Consider the following 23044-nt stretch of genomic DNA (forward strand, 5'->3'; position numbering starts at 1 on the left):
TGCCTGATAACTCACTACTCTTCTGCTTCACGTTTCTGTACTGTATTCGCCTCTCAGTTGCCAAACCTTGCCTGTCTGACCTCTCTACTCACCAGTAGGCCCTTGCCACTGTTGAGGTGCTCTTTTGACTAAATACCCACCAGCTCCTCTGGTGAGGTTTAGTTTAAGTTATACAGCTCCTGTGACTAATAGTACCTTACCAGCTCCTCTGGTAAGGTATAGTTAAACTATTCAGTCGCTTGTGCTGATAGTACCTTACCAGCTCCTCTGGTAAGGTTTAGCCAAACTTTGTTGTCACTCTTGCTGTTAGTACTTTACCTGCTCCTCTGGTAAGACCTATTATTTATACTACTTGATAGCTTTATTGTAAGATATGAGCTATACACTACTCAGGGGCGTAACAATGGACCCTGCAAGGGATGCAGCCGCAGGGGGGCCCAGAAGCCACAGTGGGCCCATTCCTGGGAGACTGACAACTATGGGCAAGGAGGGAAAAATTTCTGCTCTTTGCACAGTTGTTCTAATGACTGCATCTGCTCAGCCACTGATAAGGAATCTTACAATGTTTTGCAAACAAAGATTTGTAGACAGTCCCTATTCAGTGTTCAGCAGGGTCTTGTGCACAGCCTGCTCTACACCTCCTCAACTGCTGTGTCCTGTAGTGATACTTGAGGAGACTGGACACGGAGAGAAGGCTTGCGGGAGGGGGCCCCATCCAAAGTTTTGCAGGGGGGCCCCGTAATTTCTAGTTACGCCCCTGATACTACTGTTGTTGCAGCTAGTACCCACCAGCTCCCCTGGTGAGGGCTAGCACTGTTGTTACAGCTAGTACCCACCAGCTCCCCTGGTGAGGTCTAGCACTGTTGTTTTAGATAGTACTCACCAGCTTCTCTGGTGAGATCTATCCATTTAATCTACTGTTGCACCAAACACTTTACACCTCTGTTCCTCAGCCTTCTATACTTGCATTATTGGTGATACTGCAGATCACCACATAATCAGGTATAGAGTCTGTATTATTGGTGATTCTGCAGATCACCCAATAATCAGACGTCTGTGTGCTACACCAATCGTTACAAATTGTAACATTTTTCATTTAAAGGCGAACTTACTCTGGCTGCCATTCGCGTTTACCAAGAACATTACATGATGTTCGAATCTGACCCATATTTTCCTATGGTGCAATATTTTGACCCTTCACCCTTGAGTCAGATGGCTAAGGACAGCCAATCAGACACTTTTGCCATACAAGCCAAACTGAACCCCTTCCCCCTCCCCCCGCCCTAATTAAAGAAACCAAAATGGCAGCCATTTTTTCAGTCTGTCTTAAAGTCAGTGTAAAAAGAGGTGGGATTTTGATTCAAGGACAGATTTCTAGCTTGCTGTAACTGCATATATGTGTGATGTGTAGCTACTCCTATAGGTGTTCTGCTCCTTGCACTGTGCCAGCTAGGGACCCCAACATTTATTTTCAGGGCTGATCGTGACTCCAAAAGTGCTTTTACAGGAGTGATCCTCTCTTACATTTTTTTTTAATTGTTTGTGCAGTATTCTCTACTACTAGAGCATTCAGTGTTAAGGCTCGTACACACGCCGTACTAAAGGCAACAACGCTGGGCGGATCACTCAGAAACAGCCTTATCAATCCGCCGACAGACTGTACACACGCTGTACTGTCTGCTGAAAACCCGCCCAGTGGGAGGTGACGACGGACCCGTCGTTACCTTTAGTACGGCGTGTGTACGAGCCTTTAGGCCCACACTGCAGCATTTGATTTATTCTTCAGTTCAGTTCACTGTCACAATTAGAAAAATTACAAAAAAAAATAAAAATGTGTCACTGGCATTACTTTTTGTGACGGTAATTGTAGCATGCATGTCACAGAAATTGATTTCTTTTTGAGTTTAGAATGACATATTGCCCAGCAAGATCATGGTAAACCAGAACTCCTAGGAGTGTGTACGGGGCTGAAAGGGTTTGAAAATCCCACCTACTAAAGTGCTATGTAAAACGGAATTTAGCCTTCTTAAAGGGAAGGTCCAAGCAAAATAAAAAAATGAGTTTCACTTACCTGGGACTTCTACCAGCCCCATGCAGCCATCCTGTGCCCTCGCAGTCACTCACTGCTGCTCCAGTCCCCCGCTGGCAGCTTGCCGACCTCGGAGGTCGGCGGGCCACATTGCGTAAATTTTTACGCATTCCCGCTAGTGCAGGAACATTAACACATACATTTTTACGCGTTAGTGATGCAACGCTTAAAAATGTACGCATTAAACCAGTAACGCGTAAAAATGTATGTGTTAATGTTCCTGCACTAGCGGGAATGCGTAAAAATGTACGCAATGCGGCCCGCCGACCTCCGAGGTCGGCAAGCTGCCAGCGGGGGATTGGAGCAGCAGTGAGTGACTGCAAGGGCACAGGATGGCTGCATGGGGCTGGTAGAAGCCCCAGGTAAGTGAAACTCATTTTTTTATTTTGCTTGGACCTTCCCTTTAAAGCAGAAGGTATTTACAATTATTCAGGTTGGAGTGTGGCCTGGTTTCCACTTGTGCGTCTTGTGTCAGATTTTCCTATCAGAAAATTCGCATTGATTTTGCAACTAATAGTAGTGAATGGGGCTGTTTCCATTCAATGTGAGTTTTCGTTAGCGTTCGTACATGTGAAAAAAACTGAGGTCCTGTATCATTTTTTCGGACATCGAGTTCGATTCGCGTACAATGCTTTGTATAGGCAATGCGAATTTTCACATTAGATCCATGGTTACAGGAAGTTGTCAGCAGTCATGACTAAGCTGTTACTAGGCAGAATATGTTATATTTAACTAATGCAAATTTTCACGTACGACAATTCGCATTAAAAACGTGTAAACATTTACATGCAAATTTTCACCAATCAGACAAATCTTATACGATTTTTTTCAGGCGAAAATGTCAAGCTATAGTGGAAACGTAGCCTTAGCATTTGAGGTGTCCCACAATGCATCACTTCTAAATATGTAAATCATCCATTTGTTGTCCCTGATAGCTAAACACACCTCCAGAACCCCCGGAAAGCAATGATGTGTCAGTTTGTTAATATTACAGAGCCAAGCTACTCCAACATGTATACAGATTATTTGGAGTGGTTTATCTTCATCAGTGCATGGCATGGATTAACCATTTTAGCGGTATGGACGAGCTCAGCTCGTCCATCACCGCCGATGGCTGCCGCTCAGGCCCTGCTGGGCCGATTTTGTTCAAATAAATAGCAGCACACGCAGCCGGCACTTTGCCAGCCGCGTGTGCTGCCTGATCGCCGCCGCTCTGCGGCGATCCGCCGCGAGCAGCGGCGAAAGAGGGTCCCCCCAGCCGCCTGAGCCCAGCGTAGCCGGAACAAAAAGTTCCGGCCAGCGCTAAGGGCTGGATCGGAGGCGGCTGACGTCAGGACGTCGGCTGACGTCCATGACGTCACTCCGCTCGTCGCTATGGCGACGATCTAAGCAAAACAAGGAAGGCCGCTCATTGCGGCCTTCCTTTTTTATTCTGGGCGCCGGAGGCGATCGGAAGAACGCCTCCGGAGCGCCCTCTAGTGGGCTTTCATTGCATGAAATAGTTTTTTTTTTATTTAAAAAAAACCCTCCCGCAGCTGCCCTGGCGATCTTAACCACTTAAGAACCGCCCCCAGCCGATGGGCGGCGGCAAAGTCCGGGCCCAAACGACCGCAATACGCCCATCGGCGGGGGCGGCTGCGGGAGTGGTTATGCGGCGATCGCGTCATTCGTGACGCGATCAGCCGCCGGGGACTGGCTCCGCCCACTGCTCGTAGTAACCCGCCGGCCGTTCGGAAGCGCCGGCGGGTTACTAGCACCCGGATCGCCACACTTACATTGTATAATAGGCTTTGTAATGTATACAAAGCCTATTATACTGGCTGCCTCCTGCCCTGGTGGTCCCAGTGTCCGAGGGACCACCAGGGCAGGCTGCAGCCACCCTAGTCTGCACCCAAGCACACTGATTTCCCTCCCCCTGCCCCCTGATCGCCCACAGCACCCCTCAGACCCCCCCCTGCCCACCCCCCAGACCACTGTTTGCACCCAGTCACCCCCCTAATCACCCATCAATCACTCCCTGTCACTATCTGTCAACGCTATTTTTTTTTTTATCCCCCCCCTGCCCACTGCCCCCTCCTGATCACCCCCCCACCCCTCAGATTCTCCCCAGACCCCCCCCCCCAGACCCCTCCCCCTGTGTACTGTATGCATCTATCCCCCCTGATCACCTGTCAATCACCTGTCAATCACCCGTCAATCACCCGTCAATCACCAGTCAATCACCCCCTGTCTCTGCTACCCATCAATCAGCCCCTAACCTGCCCCTTGCGGGCAATCTGATCACCCACCCACACCAATAGATCGCCCGCAGATCCGACATCAGATCACCTCCCAAATCCATTGTTTACATCTATTCTCTCCTCTAAACACCCACTAATTACCCATCAATCACCTATCAATCACCCCCTATCACCACCTGTCACTGTTACCCATCAGATTAGACCCTAATCTACCCCTTGCGGGCACCCAATCACCCGCCCACACGCTCAGATTGCCCTCAGACCCCCCTTTATCAATTCGCCAGTGCAATATTTACATCTGTTATTCCCTGTAATAACCCACTGATCACCTGTCAATCACCTATCAATCTCCCCCTGTCACTGCCACCCATCAATCACCCCCTGTCACTGCCACCCATCAATCAGCCCCTAACCTGCCCCTTGCGGGCAATCTGATCACCTACCCACACCAATAGATCGCCCGCAGATCCGACATCAGATCACCTCCCAAATCCATTGTTTACATCTATTCTCTCCTCTAAACACCCACTAATTACCCATCAATCACCTATCAATCACCACCTGTCACTGTTACCCATCAGATTAGACCCTAATCTACCCCTTGCGGGCACCCAATCACCCGCCCACACGCTCAGATTGCCCTCAGACCCCCCTTTATCAATTCGCCAGTGCAATATTTACATCTGTTATTCCCTGTAATAACCCACTGATCACCTGTCAATCACCTATCAATCACCCCCTGTCACTGCCACCCATCAATCACCCCCTGTCACTGCCACCCATCAATCAGCCCCTAACCTGCCCCTTGCGGGCAATCTGATCACCCACCCACACCAATAGATCGCCCGCAGATCCGACATCAGATCACCTCCCAAATCCATTGTTTACATCTATTCTCTCCTCTAAACACCCACTAATTACCCATCAATCACCTATCAATCACCCCCTATCACCACCTGTCACTGTTACCCATCAGATTAGACCCTAATCTACCCCTTGCGGGCACCCAATCACCCGCCCACACGCTCAGATTGCCCTCAGACCCCCCTTTATCAATTCGCCAGTGCAATATTTACATCTGTTATTCCCTGTAATAACCCACTGATCACCTGTCAATCACCTATCAATCACCCCCTGTCACTGCCACCCATCAATCACCCCCTGTCACTGCCACCCATCAATCAGCCCCTAACCTGCCCCTTGCGGGCAATCTGATCACCCACCCACACCAATAGATCGCCCGCAGATCCGACATCAGATCACCTCCCAAGTGCAGTGTTTACATCTCTTCTCTCCTCTAAACACCCACTAATTACCCATCAATCACCCCCTATCACCACCTGTCACGGTTACCCATCAGATTAGACCCTAATCTGCCCCTTGCGGGCACCCAATCACCCGCCCACACCTCAGAACGTCCTCAGACCCCAGCCCTGATCACCTCGCTAGTGCATTGCTTGCATCTATTTCCCCCCTCTAATCACACCTTGAGACACCCATCAATCACCTCCTGTCACCCCCTAGCACACCTACCCATCAGATCAGGCCCTAATTTGCCCCGTGTGGGCTCCTGATCACTCGGCCAAACCCTCAGGTCCCCCTCAGACCCCCTTCCGATCACCTCCCCAGTGCATTGATTGCATCTATTTTCCCCTCTAACCGCCCCCTGAGACACCCATCAATCACCTCCTGTCACCCCCTAGCACTCCTATCCATCAGATCAGGCCCAAAACATCCTGTCATCTAAGAGGCCACCCTGCTTATGACCGGTTCCACAAAATTTGCCCCCTCATAGACCACCTGTCATCAAAATTTGCAGATGCTTATACCCCTGATCAGTCATTTTGAGAAATTTGGTTTCCAGACTACTCACAGTTTTGGGCCCGTAAAATGCCAGGGCAGTATAGGAACCCCACAAGTGACCCCATTTTAGAAAGAAGACACCCCAAGGTATTCTGTTAGGTGTATGATGAGTTCATAGAAGATTTTATTTTTTGTCACAAGTTAGCGGAAATTGATATGTATTGTTTTTTTTTTCACAAAGTGTCATTTTCCGCTAACTTGTGACAAAAAAAAAATCTTCTATGAACTCACCATACTCCTAACAGAATACCTTGGGGTGTCTTCTTTCTAAAATGGGGTCACTTGTGGGGTTCCTATACTGCCCTGGCATTTAAGGGGCCCTAAACCGTGAGCAGTAGTCTAGAATCCAAAGGCCTCAAAATGACCTGTGAATAGGACGTTAGCCCCCTTAGCGCACCTAGGTTGCAAAAAAGTGTCACACATGTGGTATCGCCGTACTCAGAAGAAGTAGTATATTGTGTTTTGGGGTGTATTTTTACACATACCCTTGCTGGGTGGGAGAAATCTCTCTGTAAAAGGACAATTGTGTGTAAAAAAAAAATCAAACAATTGTCATTTACAGAGATATTTCTCCCACCCAGCATGGGTATGTGTAAAAATACACCCCAAAACACATTATACTACTTCTCCTGAGTACGGCGGTACCACATGTGTGGCACTTTTTTGCACCCTAAGTGCGCTAAGAGGCCCAAAGTCCAATGAGTACCTTTAGGATTTCACAGGTCATTTTGCGACATTTGGTTTCAAGACTACTCCTCACGGTTTAGGGCCCCTAAAATGCCAGGGCAGTATAGGAACCCCACAAATGACCCCATTTTAGAAAGAAGACACCCCAAGGTATTCCGTTAGGAGTATGGTGAGTTCATAGAAGATTTTATTTTTTGTCATAAGTTAGCGGAAAATGACACTTTGTGAAAAAAAACAATTAAAATCAATTTCCGCTAACTTGTGACAAAAAAAAAAAATCTTCTATGAACTCACCATCCTCCTAACGGAATACCTTGGGGTGTCTTCTTTCTAAAATGGGGTAATTTGCGGGGTTCCTATACTGTCCTGGCATTTTAGGGGCCCTAAACCGCGAGGAGTAGTCTTGAAACGAAATTTCTCAAAATGACCTGTGAAATCCTAAAGGTACTCATTGAACTTTGGGCCCCTTAGCGCAGTTAGGGTGCAAAAAAGTGCCACACATGTGGTATCGCCGTACTCAGGAGAAGTAGTATAATGTGTTTTGGGGTGTATTTTTCCACATACCCATGCTGAGTGGCAGAAATATCTCTATAAATAGACAATTGTGTGTAAAAAAAATAAAACAATTGTCATTTATGGAGATATTTCTCCCACCCAGCATGGGTATGTGTAAAAATACACCCCAAAACACATTATACTACTTCTCCTGAGTACGGCAATACCACATGTGTGGCACTTTTTTGCAGCCTAACTGCGCTAAGGGGCCAAAAGTCCAATGAGCATCTTTAGGCTTTACAGGGGTGCTTACAATTAGGCACCCCCCAAAATGCCAGGACAGTGAACACACCCCACAAATGACCCCATTTTGGAAAGTAGACACTTCAAGGTATTCAGAGAGGAGCATAGTGAGTCCGTGGCAGATTTCATTTTTTTTTGTTGCAAGTTAGAAGAAATGGAAACTTTTTTTTTTCTTTTTTTTGTCAGAAAGTGTCATTTTCCGCTAACTTGTGACAAAAAATAAAATCTTCTATGAACTCACCATGCCTCTCACTGAATACTTTGGGATGTCTTCTTTCCAAAATGGGGTCATTTGGGGGGTATTTGTACTATCCTGGAATTTTAGCCCCTCATGAAACCTGACAGGTGCGCAGAAAAGTCAGAGATGCTTGAAAATGGGAAAATTCACTTTTGGCACCATAGTTTGTAAACGCTATAACTTTTACCCAAACCAATAAATATACACTGAATGGGTTTTTTTTAATCAAAAACATGTTTGTCCACATTTTTCGCGCTGCATGTATACAGAAATTTTACTTTATTTGAAAAATGTCAGCACAGAAAGTTAAAAAAATCATTTTTTTGCCAAAATTCATGTCTTTTTTGATGAATATAATAAAAAGTAAAAATCGCAGGAGCAATCAAATAGCATCAAAAGAAAGCTTTATTAGTGACAAGAAAAGGAGGTAAAATTCATTTAGGTGGTAGGTTGTATGACCGAGCAATAAACCGTGAAAGCTGCAGTGGTCTGAATGGAAAAAAAGTGCCTGGTCCTTAAGGGGTAGAAAGACTGTGGTCCTGAAGTGGTTAATAGAACGCCAGGGTGGTTAATGTGACTATATGTGGTAGGACTTGAAGCACCCAGAGGTACAGATTGCCCAGCAAGCTCGTGGTGAGCCAGAACTAGTAGGAGTGTGTAAGGGGCTGAAAGAGACCAAAAAGCTTCTTTACTAAAATTCTATATAACATCCTATATAATGCAAAATTTTGCCTGTGTTTTCACATAAAAAAGCATTTGTGTAAAATACATATTTGGAGAGGGGGGGTTGGACACCTTTTTAAAAGAAATTGTGGCTGCAAATATGTCCTGAAGGTTTCAGAGGTTTGTTTGCCATTTAAGTCAATGGGGTCCACTGTGAAGTGCTGGTTAGCATTCTTTCAAAATGTTTTTCCATCACTACTCCTCCAGTCCTCAATAATTGTTCACTAAAGATTTTGCCAAATTTTACACATCTATTGAATTAGTTAACAAATCTGTTAAAGTGCTGCTCAAAATTATTCACGCCCCTGGAAAATTTAGACTACTACTTTTATTCAACCAGCAAGTAATTTTTCAACACAAAGAACACCATCCTCACTACCAAACATGGTGGTGGGAACCTAATGCTTTGGGGGTGTTTTTCAGCCAATGGACCAGGGAACCTAATCACAGTAAATGGTACCATGCAAAAAAAGAGCAATGCATGATGTTTCTCAATGACAACATCAGGCAGTCTGCAGAGAAACTTGGCCTTGGGCACCAGTAGACATTTCAGCATGCCAATGACCCAAAACATACAGCAAAAATGGTGAAGAAATGGTTAGCAGACAACAACATTAACATTTTGGAGTGGCCAAACCATAGTCCTGAATTGAATACAATTGAGAATCTGTGGAGGGAGCTAAAGATCAGAGTGATGGCAAGAAGACCCTCTGACCGGAAACATTTGGAGCTCATTGCCAAAGATGAATGGGCAAAAATACCAGTGGAGACATGCAAAAAGCTGGTCCTGAATTATAGGAAGTGTTTGATTGCTGTAGCCAATAAAGGCCTTTCTATTGATTATTGAGAAGGGTATGAATAATTTTGGACTGGACACTTTTTGCTCAAATGTAAATAACAGCTGAGAAACTTTTTTTTCCACAATAATGCCTCTTGTACATCGCCTTATTATCTTTTTTGGAGACACTTATTGTGTCATTTCCCATCCCAAAAAATTATTTGCTCGCTAAATAAAAGTAACATTAAGTCAAAATTTGCCAGGGGTATGAATAATTTTGGGCAGCACTGTATAGTTATAATTGCACCCTTGCTAGTGACATATAATACAGTGAGTGAATGAAGAGGTCAAATGTTCAAGTCTATCTGTAACGATTGGTGTTAGCACGCAGAGAGAATCTGATTATTGGCGATCTGCAGTACCACCAATAATGCAGATATACGCCTGATTATCGATGATCTGCAGAATCAGCGATAATACAGATGTATTACTAACCTCTGGACACCAGAATAGTGAGAGTGTTTGGTGTAACAGTAACAACTCTGAGTGGAGACCACCAGAGGAGCTGGCGGCCTAAGACTCCTAAGGAATACACCCCTGACTGTGGGTGATATTCCTGTAGCCTGTGGACCCCTGGGCGAGGGACCAAGGCTGGGTTGCAGGAAGCCCTGCTGCTAATATAAAAAGGTTTTGCCCTGAACTGGGCTAACGTAATACAGTAACAGCACAATCCTAGTCTGGGGTGTGAGGTCCGTAGTCACAACACCCTGGAACTAGTCTGGAGCATAACATAAATGATAATACAATTCCCTAGTCTTGGGTGTGAGGTCCGTGATCATCAATACCCTGGAACTAGTCTGGAATATAACACAAAGACAATACAGTTCCCTAGTCTTGGGTGTGAGGGCCTTGATCTCAACACCCTGGAACTATGCTAGAGAAAACACAGAAGATACACAGTATTCCTAGTCTGGGGTGTGAGGGCCTTGATCTCAACACCCTGGAACTGGTCTAACAAATAATAATAACAGTACAAGGTAATCTGGCTCAGTGTGAATTCCCAGGTCCACCTGGTTCAAACACACTGTAAGGATCTGACTATGGTCTGAATGCTTCCACAAAGTGTTTGCAATGGCAGACAACCAGCAACTGACAAGCAAGCAGAATATATAGTAGCTGAACTCTGCTGCCCCGCCCGAGCCACTCAGCCAATCATGAGTCCAGCAGGAATCAGCTGATGGTCCTGACTTCTGGCCCGCGCGCGCGTAGCTCTTCATCCATCTATGTGGACTAACAGACCCAGCCACTCCAAAGGCACGCTGCTACGTACAAACCGCCACTTTGGATGCAGAAACAGCCGCTTTGCTGTTAGAACATGCGGCTGCTTTTCCGCGTTCTGCCACACTACCAGACGCGTGCCTACGCGTGCAAACCGCCGCGTTGGACGCGGAATCGGCCGCCTTGCTTTCAGCACACGCGGCAGCTTTTCCGCGTTTTCTCACACTATCCATATCATTTCACTTTTTTCATTTTGTCTGAAAGAATATAATAAAAGATATTTCTTGTCCAAGTTGTTATTGTAAATTAAATTTGCTAGTTTTTTAATCACCCTTTAGCAACTGAAGTATGGTTCGGCGATAGTCATGGAGCAAGAAAATTTAGTTAGTCATTAAAAACTGTTACCTTAACCAATTTTTGTTGGTTTGATGTCAGTAGACAAAATTATTTAGCTTTCAGTATTTTTCCTCTGAACTAGCAGTGGCGTCCCTACCATGGGGCGGCCAGGAGCGCTCCGCTCCGGGTGTCAGCTCCAGGGGGGGTGTCATCAAGGCCTCCCCAGAAGCCTTGATGACACAGGAGGGGAAGCAGCTCTGAAGGAGGGGTGGCAGCGTCGGCGGGGAGGGGGGAAATACCCCCCCACATCTCCCTCACCTGGGTGCCCTCCTTCCGCGCTTCCCCTCCACGGGCGCCGGCAACGGGCACTGAGTTTACCCGAGCAGGGCTACGGGAAGATGGCCGCCGAAGCCCGCACTGGAGACAAAAATAGACGGCAAGATGGCCGCCGACGCCATCTTGCCGTCTATTTTTGTCTCCAGTGCGGGCTTCGGCGGCCATCTTCCCGTAGCCCTGCACTGATGACGCAGCAGGAGACGGCGCGGGACATTCAAGAGGAGCTGGGGAGAGAGAGGCTGCCTGGGATTCGTCTGCAGGTAAGTGAATGTTTTTTTTTTTCTTTTACAGGTGCACCGGCCACCCACCGCTGCTGCCCACCTACCCACCACTGCTGCCCACCTACCCACCACTGCTGCCCACCTACCCACCACCTACCCACCACTGCTGCCCACCTACCCACCGCTGCTGCCCACCTACCCACCGCTGCTGCCCACCTACCCACCACTGCTGCCCACCTACCCACCACTGCTGCCCACCTACCCACCAGGCTACCCACCACTGCTGCCCACCTACCCACCGCTGCTGCCCACCTACCCACCACTGCTGCCCACCTACCCACCACTGCTGCCCACCTACCCACCACCTACCCACCGCTGCTGCCCACCTACCCACCGCTGCTGCCCACCTACCCACCACTGCTGCCCACCTACCCACTGCTGCTGCCCACCTACCCACTGCTGCTGCCCACCTACCCACCGCTGCTGCCCACCTACCCACCACTGCTACCCACCACTGCTGCCCACCTACCCACCGCTGCTGCCCACCTACCCACCGCTGCTGCCCACCTACCCACCACCACTGCTGCCCACCTACCCACCACCTACCCACCACCTACCCACCACTGCTGCCCACCTACCCACCGCTGCTGCCCACCTACCCACCACTGCTGCCCACCTACCCACCACTGCTGCCCACCTACCCACCAGGCTACCCACCACTGCTGCCCACCTACCCACCGCTGCTGCCCACCTACCCACCACTGCTGCCCACCTACCCACCACTGCTGCCCACCTACCCACCACCTACCCACCGCTGCTGCCCACCTACCCACCGCTGCTGCCCACCTACCCACCACTGCTGCCCACCTACCCACTGCTGCTGCCCACCTACCCACTGCTGCTGCCCACCTACCCACCGCTGCTGCCCACCTACCCACCACTGCTACCCACCACTGCTGCCCACCTACCCACCGCTGCTGCCCACCTACCCACCGCTGCTGCCCACCTACCCACCGCTGCTGCCCACCTACCCACCACTGCTGCCCATCTACCCACCAGGCTACCCACCACTGCTGCCCACCTACCCACCGCTGCTGCCCACCTACCCACCACTGCTGCCCACCTACCCACCAGGCTACCCAGCAGGCTACCCACCGCTGCTGCCCACCTACCCACCGCTGCTGCCCACCTACCCACCACTGCTGCCCACCACTGCTGCCCACCTACCCACCAGGCTACCCAGCAGGCTGCCCACCTACCCACCAGGCTACCCACCACTGCTGCCCACCTACGCACCACTGCTGCCCACCTACGCACCACTGCTGCCCACCTACCCAGCAGGCTGCCCACCTACCCTCCACTGCTGCCCACCTACCCACCACTGCTACCCAGCAGGCTGCCCACCTACCCACCAGGCTACCCAGCAGGCTACCCACCGCTGCTGCCCACCTACCCACCACTGCTGCCCACCTACCCACCAGGCTACCCACCACTGCTGCCCACCTACCCACCGCTGCTGCCCACCTACCCACCACTGCTGCCCACCTACCCACCAGGCTACCCAGCAGGCTACCCACCGCTGCTGCCCACCTACCCACCGCTGCTGCCCACCTACCCACCACTGCTGCCCACCACTGCTACCCACCAGGCTACCCAGCAGGCTGCCCACCTACCCACCACTGCTGCCCACCTACCCACCACTGCTGCCCACCTACGCACCACTGCTGCCCACCTACGCACCACTGCTGCCCACCTACCCAGCAGGCTGCCCACCTACCCACCACTGCTGCCCACCTACCCACCACTGCTACCCAGCAGGCTGCCCACCTACCCACCAGGCTACCCAGCAGGCTGGCCACCTACCCACCACTGCTGCCCCCCTACCCACCAGGCTACCCACCTACCCACCATGCTACCCACCTACCCACCACTGCTGCCCACCTACCCACCAGGCTGCCCACCTACCCACCAGGCTACCCAGCAGGCTGCCCCCCTACCCACCACTGCTATCCAGCAGGCTGCCCACCTACCCACTAGGCAATCAGGCTGCTCACCCTTCACCACCTACCCACCAGGCTATCAGCTTGCCAACACTCAAATCTGCTACCGATATTGTGTATTTTGTGGTCAGATTAACTGCCGACATTGTGTATTTTGTGGTCAGTTTAACTACCGTCATTGTGTATTTTGTGGTCAGTTTAACTACCGTCATTGTGTATTTTGTGGTCAGTTTAACTACCGATATTGTGTATTTTGTGGTGAAATCTGGTGCTGACATTGTGTATGTTCTGGTCAAATCTACCGCAAGATTGAATGAATTTTTTCTGGTCCAATCTGCCGACATGATTGAATGTATTTTCTTGTGAAATCTGCTCACATAACGTGTAATGTCTGGTGAAATGTTCTCGCATTACGTGTATTTTATGTTGAAAGCTTCTGACATTTTGTGTATTTTCTGGAGAAAAGCTGCGCAATGATGTGAATTTTCTGGAGAAAGGTTGACTAAAACTTGGGTGCACTTTTAAATTAGCTCCGCCCCATCCGGTCATAGCCACGCCCATTTTTTCGCCGCGGCGCGCTTAGCGCGCCGCAGGTGGTGTACCGTGGGTGGGGGGGTGTCTTTCAATACCTAGCACCGGGTGTCAAATGCCCTAGGTACGCCACTGTGAACTAGTCCTCTAAAGTTATATAATTAATTCACTGGACTATAAATGCTGTAGTAGAATGCCATTCAAAGACCCAGGGGTAACTGAGCTCACTTAAATTCATCCATATTTGCTTATTTCTTTTTATCTACAGTTATATGTTAATACTTTATTAGCTTTTTCCCCAGATAAAAAAGAAGGCTCAAATAGAAGAGAATCTCAAAAAAAGTAAGGCCAAGGAAGAAGCGAAGGAGCAGCAACAATGGAGAATACTGGCCTCATCTTTGGAAAAAGAAATCAGACGAGATTTCTTCTTTGGGATGTCAAAGTTGGAAAAAGATATCAAGTCCTTGCAGACACCTCTGGTGAAATACCAGGCATGGCTAACTGCACTGAACCTCTGTTCTGAAATATGGCTGGAACACTGCAAAACTAGATGTAGGTATTTTTTACTGAATCCTCCTATAGCATTCATAATTCACATAGTTAAAGGGGCACTATGGCGAGAAATTGTAAAATTTAAAATATGTGCAAACACAGACAAATAAGAAGTACATTTTTTCCAGAGTAAAATGAGCCATACATTACTTTTCTCCTATGTTGCTGTCACTTACAGTAGGTAGTAGAAATCAGAGAGAAGTGACAGGTTCTTGGACTAGTCTATCTCTTCATAGGGGATTCTCAGGGATTTATTTATTTTCAAAAGCACCTAGTGAATGGTAGTTGCTCTGTCCAACTACCAAAACACTGTGTAGAGCAGGGAAGCTGGCCAGCATCATTGTTTAAATCCTTTTTAGGGAATATCTTTATAAAGAATAAAAGCCTTGCTGAGAATACCCTATCAAGAAATGGACTAGTCCAAAACCTGTCACTTCTGTCAGATTTCTACTACCCACTGTAAGTGACAGCAACATAGGAGAAAAGTAATTTATGGCTCATTTTACTCTGGAAAAAACGTACTTCTTATTTGTCTGTTTGTACGTATTTTAAATTTTTCGCTGTAGTGCCCCTTTAATGAGAAACTGAAGAGAATATTACCTTAAAGGGAACCTGTACTGAGTAAAATTATTTAAAATAAACACATGAGGTCACTTCAAATGAACATTACATAGTTACCTTGCCATCAGTTCCTCTCAGAAGCTCACCATTTTCTTCTTACAATCATCCCTTCCAGTTCTGACAACATTTTGTCAGAACTGAAATATATCAGTTGCTGTCGGTTATATATCAGTTGCTGTCAGTTACAGCTGAGAGGAGAACTGATGTGTCCATGTTTCCCTATGGCTCCAGTGGGCGATGTTACAGTTTAACTGTTGTTACAGTTTAACTGTGCGTTAACCAGAAAGCTGTTATGGTGTAATGGCCATTTTCAAAATGGAGGACGGAGAATTTCATTGATCACTGTGGACAAACAGGACGCAAGAGAGGAAAAAGAGATTGAGGAGTAGACTACACAGGAGGTAAGTATGACTTGTGTATGCTTATTTTGACATTTAATTTCCAGTTCAGGTTTTCTTTAACCACTTCCTGACCGCCGTATATACAATTGGCGGCCGGGAAGTGGACCCCGCAAGGACCGCCGGATAGACAAATGGCGGCGGTCCTTTTACTGGCATGGGCGGCGTGATTGCGTCATTCGTGAAGCGATCGGCCGCCGGCGCCTGGCTCCGCCCCCCTCGCGCTGTAACCCGCCGGCCGTTCAGAAGCGCCAGCGGGTTACTAGCACCTGGATCGCCGCATACAAAGTGTATAATACACTTTGTAATGTATACAAAGTGTATTATACAGGCTGCCTCCTGCCCTGGTGGTCCCAGTGTCCGAGGGACCACCAGGGCAGGCTGCAGCCACCCTAGTCTGCACCCAAGCACACTGATTTCCCCCCCCCTGCCCCCTGATCGCCCACAGCACCCCTCAGACCCCCCCTGCCCACCCCCCAGACCACTGTTTGCACCCAATCACCCCCCTAATCACCCATCAATCACTCCCTGTCACTATCTGTCAACACTATTTTTTTTATGCCCTAAACTGCCCCCTGCTCCCTCCTGATCACCTCCCCCCCACCCCTCAGATTCTCCCCAGACCCCCCCCCCTGTGTACTGTATGCATCTATCCCCCTGATCACCTGTCAATCACCTGTCAATCACCCGTCAATCACTTATAAATCACCCCCTGTCACTGCCACCCATCAATCAGCCCCTAACCTGCCCCTTGCAGGCAATCTGATCACCCACCCACACCAATAGATCGCCCGCAGATCCGACGTCAGATCACCTCCCAAGTGCATTGTTTACATCTCTTCTCTACCCTAAACACCCACTAATTACCCATCAATCACCCATCAATTACCCCCTATCACCACCTGTCACTGTTACCCATCAGATCAGACCCTAATCTGCCCCTTGCGGGCACCAAATCACCCGCCAACATGCTCAGATTGCCCTCAGACTCCCCCCTTATCAATTTGCCAGTGCAATATTTACATCTTTTCTTCCCTGTAATAACCCACTGATCACCTGTCAATCACCCATCAATCACCCCCTGTCACTGCCACCCATCAATCACCCCCTGTCACTGCCACCCATCAATCAGCCCCTAACCTGCCCCTTGCGGGCAATCTGATCACCCACCCACACCAATAGATCGCCCGCAGATCCGACGTCCGATCACCTCCCAAGTGCAGTGTTTACATCTGTTCTCTACCCTAAACACCCACTAATTACCCATCAATCACCCATCAATTACCCCCTATCACCACCTGCCACTGTTATCCATCAGATCAGACCCTAATCTGCCCCTTGCGGGCACCAAATCACCCGCCAACATGCTCAGATTGCCCTCAGACCCCCCCCCCCCCCCCCCTTATCAATTTGCCAGTGCAATATTTACATCTTTTCTTCCCTGTAATAACCCACTGATCACCTGTCAATCACCCATCAATCACCCCCTGTCACTGCCACCCATCAATCAGCCCCTAACCTGCCCCTTGCGGGCAATCTGATCACCCACCCACACCAATAGATCGCCCGCAGATCCGACGTCAGATCACCTCCCAAGTGCATTGTTTACATCTCTTCTCTACCCTAAACACCCACTAATTACCCATCAATCACCCCCCATTCACCACCTGTCACTGTTACCCATCAGATCAGACCCTAATCTGCCCCTTGTGGGCACCCAATCACCCGCCTACACGCTCAGATTGCCCTCAGACCCCCCCTTCTTATCAATTCGCCACTGCATTATTTACATCTGTTCTTCCCTGTAATAACCCACTGATCACCTGTCAATCACTTGTCAATCACCCATCAATCACCCCCCCTGTCACTGCCACCCATCAATCACCCCCTGTTACTGCCACCCATCAATCAGCCCCTAACCTGCACCTTGCGGGCAATCTGATCACCCACCCACACCAATAGATCGCCCGCAGATCCGGCGTCAGATCACCTCCCAAGTGCAGTGTTTACATCTTTTCTCTACCCTAAACACCCACTAATTACCCATCAATCACCCCCTGTCACTGCTACCCATCAGATTAGACCCCTATCTGCCCCTAGGGCACTCAATCACCCACCCACACCCTCAGGATGCCCTCAGGCCCCAGCCCTGATCACCTCGCCAGTGCATTGCTTGCATCTATTCCCCCCTCTAATCACACCTTGAGACACCCATCAATCACCTCCTGTCACCCCCTAGCACACCTACCCATCAGATCAGGCCCTAATTTGCCCCGTGTGGGCTCCTGATCACTCGGCCAAACCCTCAGATCCCCCTTAGACCCCCTTCCGATCACCTCCCCAGTGCATTGATTGCATCTATTTTCCCCTCTAACCACCACCTGAGACACCCATCGATCACCTCCTGTCACCCCCCTAGCACTCCTATCCATCAGATCAGGCCCAATGCAACCTGTCATCTAAGAGGCCACCCTGCTTATGACCGGTTCCACAAAATTCGCCCCCTCATAGACCACCTGTCATCAAAATTTGCAGATGGTTATACCCCTGAACAGTCATTTTGAGACATTTGGTTTCCAGACTACTCACGGTTTTGGGCCCGTAAAATGCCAGGGCGGTATAGGAACCCCACAAGTGACCCCATTTTAGAAAAAAGACACCCCAATGTATTCTGTTAGGTGTATGACGAGTTCATAGAAGATTTTTTTTTTTTTTTCAAAAGTTAGCGGAAATTGATTTTTATTGTTTTTTTTTCACAAAGTGTCATTTTTCACTACCTTGTGACAAAAAATAAAATCTTCTATGGACTCGCCATACTCCTAATGGAATACCTTGGGGTGTCTTCTTTCTAAAATGGGGTCACTTGTGGGGTTCCTATACTGCCCTGGCATTTTAAGGGCCCTAAACAGTGAGGAGTAGTCTAGAAAACAAATGCCTCAAAATGACCTGTGAATAGGACGTTGGGCCCCTTAGCGCACCTAGGCTGCAAAAAAGTGTCACATGTGGTATCGCCGTACTCAGTAGAAGTAGTATAATGTGTTTTGGGGTGCATTGTTACACATACCCATGCTGGGTGGGAGAAATCTCTCTGCAAATGGACAATTGTGTGTAAAAAAATCAAACAATTGTCATTTACAGAGATATTTCTCCCACCCAGCATGGATATGCATAAAAATACACCCCAAAACACATTATACTACTTCTCCTGAGTACAGCGGTACCACATGTGTGACACTTTTTTACACCCTAAGTGCGCTAAGGGGCCCAAAGTCCAATGAGTACCTTTAGGATTTCACAGGTCATTTTGCGACATTTGGTTTCAAGACTACTCCTCACGGTTTAGGGCCCCTAAAATGCCAGGGCAGTATAGGAACCCCACAAATGACCCCATTCTAGAAAGAAGACACCCAAAGGTATAACGTTAGGAGTATAGTGAGTTCATAGAAGATTTTATTTTTTGTCACAAGTTAGCGGAAAATGACACTTTGTGAAAAAAAACAATTAAAATCAATTTCCGCTAACTTGTGACAAAAAATCAAGTCTTCTATGAACTCACCATACTCCTAACGGAATACCTTGGGGTGTCTTCTTTCTAAAATGTGGTCATTAGTGGGGTTCCTATACTGCCCTGGCATTTTAGGGGCCCTAAACCGTGAGGAGTAGTCTTGAAACAAAAATGACCTGTGAAATCCTAAAGGTACTCATTGGACTTTGGGCCCCTTAGCGCAGTTAGGGTGCAAAAAAGTGCCACACATGTGGTATTGCCGTACTCAGGAGAAGTAGTATAATGTGTTTTGGGGTGTATTTTTACACATACCCATGCTGAGTGGGAGAAATCTCTCTGTAAATGGACAATTGTGTGTAAAAAAAATCAAACAATTGTCATTTACAGAGATATTTCTCCCACCCAGCATGGGTATGTGTAAAAATACACCCCAAAACACATTATATTACTTCTCCTGAGTACTTCTCCTTGTCACAAACTGTCATTTTCCGCTAACTTGTGACAAAAAATAATATATTCTATGAACTCACTATGCCTCTCAGTGAATACTTTGGGATGTCTTATTTCCAAAATGGGGTCATTTGGGGGGTATTTATACTATCCTGGAATTCTAGCCCCTCATGAAACATGACAGGAGGTCAGAAAAGTCAGAGATGCTTGAAAATGGGAAAATTCACTTTTTGCACCATAGTTTGTAAACTCTATAACTTTTACCCAAACCAATAAATATAGGCTAAATGTTTTTTTTTAATCAAAAACATGTTTGTCCACATTTTTCGCGCTGCATGTATACAGAAATGTTACTTTATTTGAAAAATGTCAGCACAGAAAGTTAAAAAAATCATTTTTTTGACAAAATTCATGTCTTTTTTGATGAATATAATAAAAAGTAAAAATCGCAGCAGCAATCAAATAGCACCAAAAGAAAGCTTTATTAGTGACAAGAAAAGGAGCCAAAATTCATTTAAGTGGTAGGTTGTAAGAGCGAGCAATAAACAGTGAAAGCTGCAGTGGTCTGAATGGAACAAAGTGCCTGGTCCTTAAGGGGGGTAAAGCCCACGGTCCTCAAGTGGTTAAAGAAAGATGGGGTGGGGAAAACTTACATGATGACAGTTGACAGTTGATGCAGGATCCAGCATTGGATACCGTAAAGTCTGGTTTTACAGATAGATAACTGCTCCAAATTAAGTATTTACATTTTTACATTGTGGTTGTGTGAAAATATAATGCTAAAATTATTGTGCAAATGTAAACTAGGATAATGCAGAGGCTTACATGCCTAATTAGTTAACACATCAAATAATGAATGTATTAGTCTTCTATAAAATATGCAATTGTTTTTATGTATTATGCGCTAAATTTTGCGCTCTGGTAAAGTTGCCATGCGCTGGGAATGCAAAGTCAATTTTTTTTAACTTATGCTGACATGGCGTGTTGGGCAATTAGCATGAACCAATGAGCATTACTAGGGTAACTCGCGTTATGCTACTTGCGTGGCACGTTATTCTATTAATACTTGCAACACCCAGGTAATTGGGATTGTGCTAATTGCGCATCGCATGCTACCTTGTGAAGTAACAGTAAAATTGTTGTGCACCCCCTTACTGGAGTTTACTGAAAATGCCCCAGTGTCTCTCAGTTGAAATAGGACATGGATATTTGAACATACAATTATATAAGTTAATAACAATTAGTATCTGAGAATCAATACTAATTGTACTAAGAAATTGCAAAAATTAAAATACATACACATAAAAAGTAAATTTCTTTCAGAGTAAAAAGCACTATAGTAATCTGATTGATCTGACAGATTTTGAACTAGTCCATCTTCTCATGGAAAATTCTAACATTTTTTTTTTTTTAAAAAGCACTTACTGAATGGTAGTTGCTCAGTCCCATATCTATAGAATGGAGCAACTTACAGCAAGACTATAAGGCTATAAGGTTTGGAGAAGTACCTACCTCCTTCTACGCTCGTAGTTAAGGTTGGGGTAATTGTTTAGATTCGTTTTCTGTAGGACATTGTAATGATCCGCTCAGCTGTCTGCACGGACAGACAGCTGTTTGACTATTCCTTAAGTCTGTGGGCTGCAGGTCTCTGGATAAGAGACCTGTCTTCGCTTTGCAAGTTCCTGAGTTGCTCTGCTGGGGAATTTGCATACACTTGTCATGCAAATCGCCTACCTGCCTCCTTTGAAGGCTTGCAGTATAAATACCTTGCTCTCCCAGAGTCCTTTGCTGGTCATGATGGTTTGTTACTACTAAAACACTCCTAGAGTGTCAGCCTTGCTATTGTTTGCTAGATTATCTTAGAGTAATCCTGGGGACTGCACTAGGCATCCCTCTAGGGCAGTCAGTTTGTATTATCTGTATTGCCTGTTCTGTCTTGTCTTGTCCTTGCGATTGCACTGTCGTCAGCGCTTGGCGATGGTGAATCGTTTGGTCCATAACCTGGATCGCACTTGCCCTAGCGTTACTGGCAGTGGATCTCTCTAGTCTATGTCTTGGAGTTTTACCGTAGCGGCGGTTGCTACTGGTTACTCCTTCTGTCTGTCTTGCCGTGTGGATCGCACTCGCTCTGGCGGAAAGAGCAGTGGATCCTGCTAGCCCTGTTTCTGCTCTTGGATCACACTTGCTCTGGTGGAAAAGAGCAGTGGATCCTGCTAGCTCTGTTTCTCTACTTGGATCACACTTGCTCTGGTGGAAAAGAGCAGTGGATCCTGCTAGTGCTGTTTCTCTACTTGGTTCACACTTGCTCTGGTGGAAAAGAGAAGTGGATCCTGCTAGCTCTGTTTCTCTACTTGGTTCACACTTGCTCTGGTGGAAAAGAGCAGTGGATCCTGCTAGCTCTGTTTCTGTACTTGGTTCACACTCGCTCTGATGGAAAGAGCAGTGGATCCTTCCTGTCCTGTCCCTGAACCCGGATCGCACTCGCTCTGGCGGAAGAGAGGTGGATCTTATCTGACCTATTCCTGTTGTTCGTTCGTCTGTCTGTCTGGAGCAAATGCTTGCGGTTGCCTGTGGTAAGGCAGCCGTTTAGCAAGCGTTCCTGTTATTTGTTCATTTGTGTTCATTCGTTAGTCAGGGTGGCATGCTTGTCTCTGTTGCGCCTATCGTGCAGAGACCGCGCCGTAAACACGCTTGTCGCTGTTGCACCTAACGCGCGGTGACCGCGTTTAGGTATTGCGTTTGTTATTTTCGTTGTCATCCTCATTGTATGATATGCTGTGCCTTTCTCTCTGCTCCTGCGTTTAACCTTTACTCTGTCTTGTGTCACTGTTGGCAATCGCCACTCTTGCAATTGCATTCACACTTTGGTCTTCGCTGTTGTATGTCGACCATCGCCAGGCGGCGACTAGATTGGTAGACATACATACATTCTGTCTCTGTGCTCTCTCCCTTGAGAGAAACTGTCCTGCTCTGTATTGCCCCAATACGTACAATCATTATCTCGCATCTGTGGCTGTGCAGAGGATCTGTTCCTCTGCACTCCACAGCTCCATCTGCCGGCAGGAATTCCCCTCTACTGGTGCATAGCACCATTGCTGGGTTCTCTCCGATTATACGCTTGTGGAGAATTTCCGCAGTGTCAGCGCGCATCCTGTGCGCTGACCACGGAAATAATTACACAATCGTTACAGTATGACCAGCCAAACCAAAATTCCCAGTGTAGAGGGAATTTCCGATTTGTACGTTTTACTCAAATTTGGTTCTTATATCTTTAAGAGCTTCAAAAGACTAGACTCTGAAACCAAGGAAGACTTCCTTGCTGAATGTGTAAGATTTTTGCTGAATCCTACCTTTCAAATTACTGACCCGTCCACATCAGCTCTCCAATTCGCTTATACGC

The 23044-nt window shown here is 47.5% G+C and overlaps 1 protein-coding gene across 2 annotated transcripts in view; it reads left to right on the top strand.

Annotated features, from left to right (window-relative positions):
- The window catches only part of LOC137569288 (probable ATP-dependent RNA helicase DDX60), a 573444-nt gene that overhangs the window by 151007 nt on the left and 399393 nt on the right, over window positions 1–23044 (top strand). For both annotated transcript variants that reach the window (XM_068278827.1, XM_068278828.1), the window contains one exon: window positions 14421–14670. In XM_068278827.1, coding sequence (XP_068134928.1) covers window positions 14421–14670 — 250 coding nt within the window. The remainder of the gene's footprint in view (window positions 1–14420; window positions 14671–23044) is intronic.

Source organism: Hyperolius riggenbachi, chromosome 1, assembly GCF_040937935.1.
Source record: "Hyperolius riggenbachi isolate aHypRig1 chromosome 1, aHypRig1.pri, whole genome shotgun sequence".
Lineage (NCBI taxonomy): Eukaryota > Metazoa > Chordata > Amphibia > Anura > Hyperoliidae > Hyperolius > Hyperolius riggenbachi.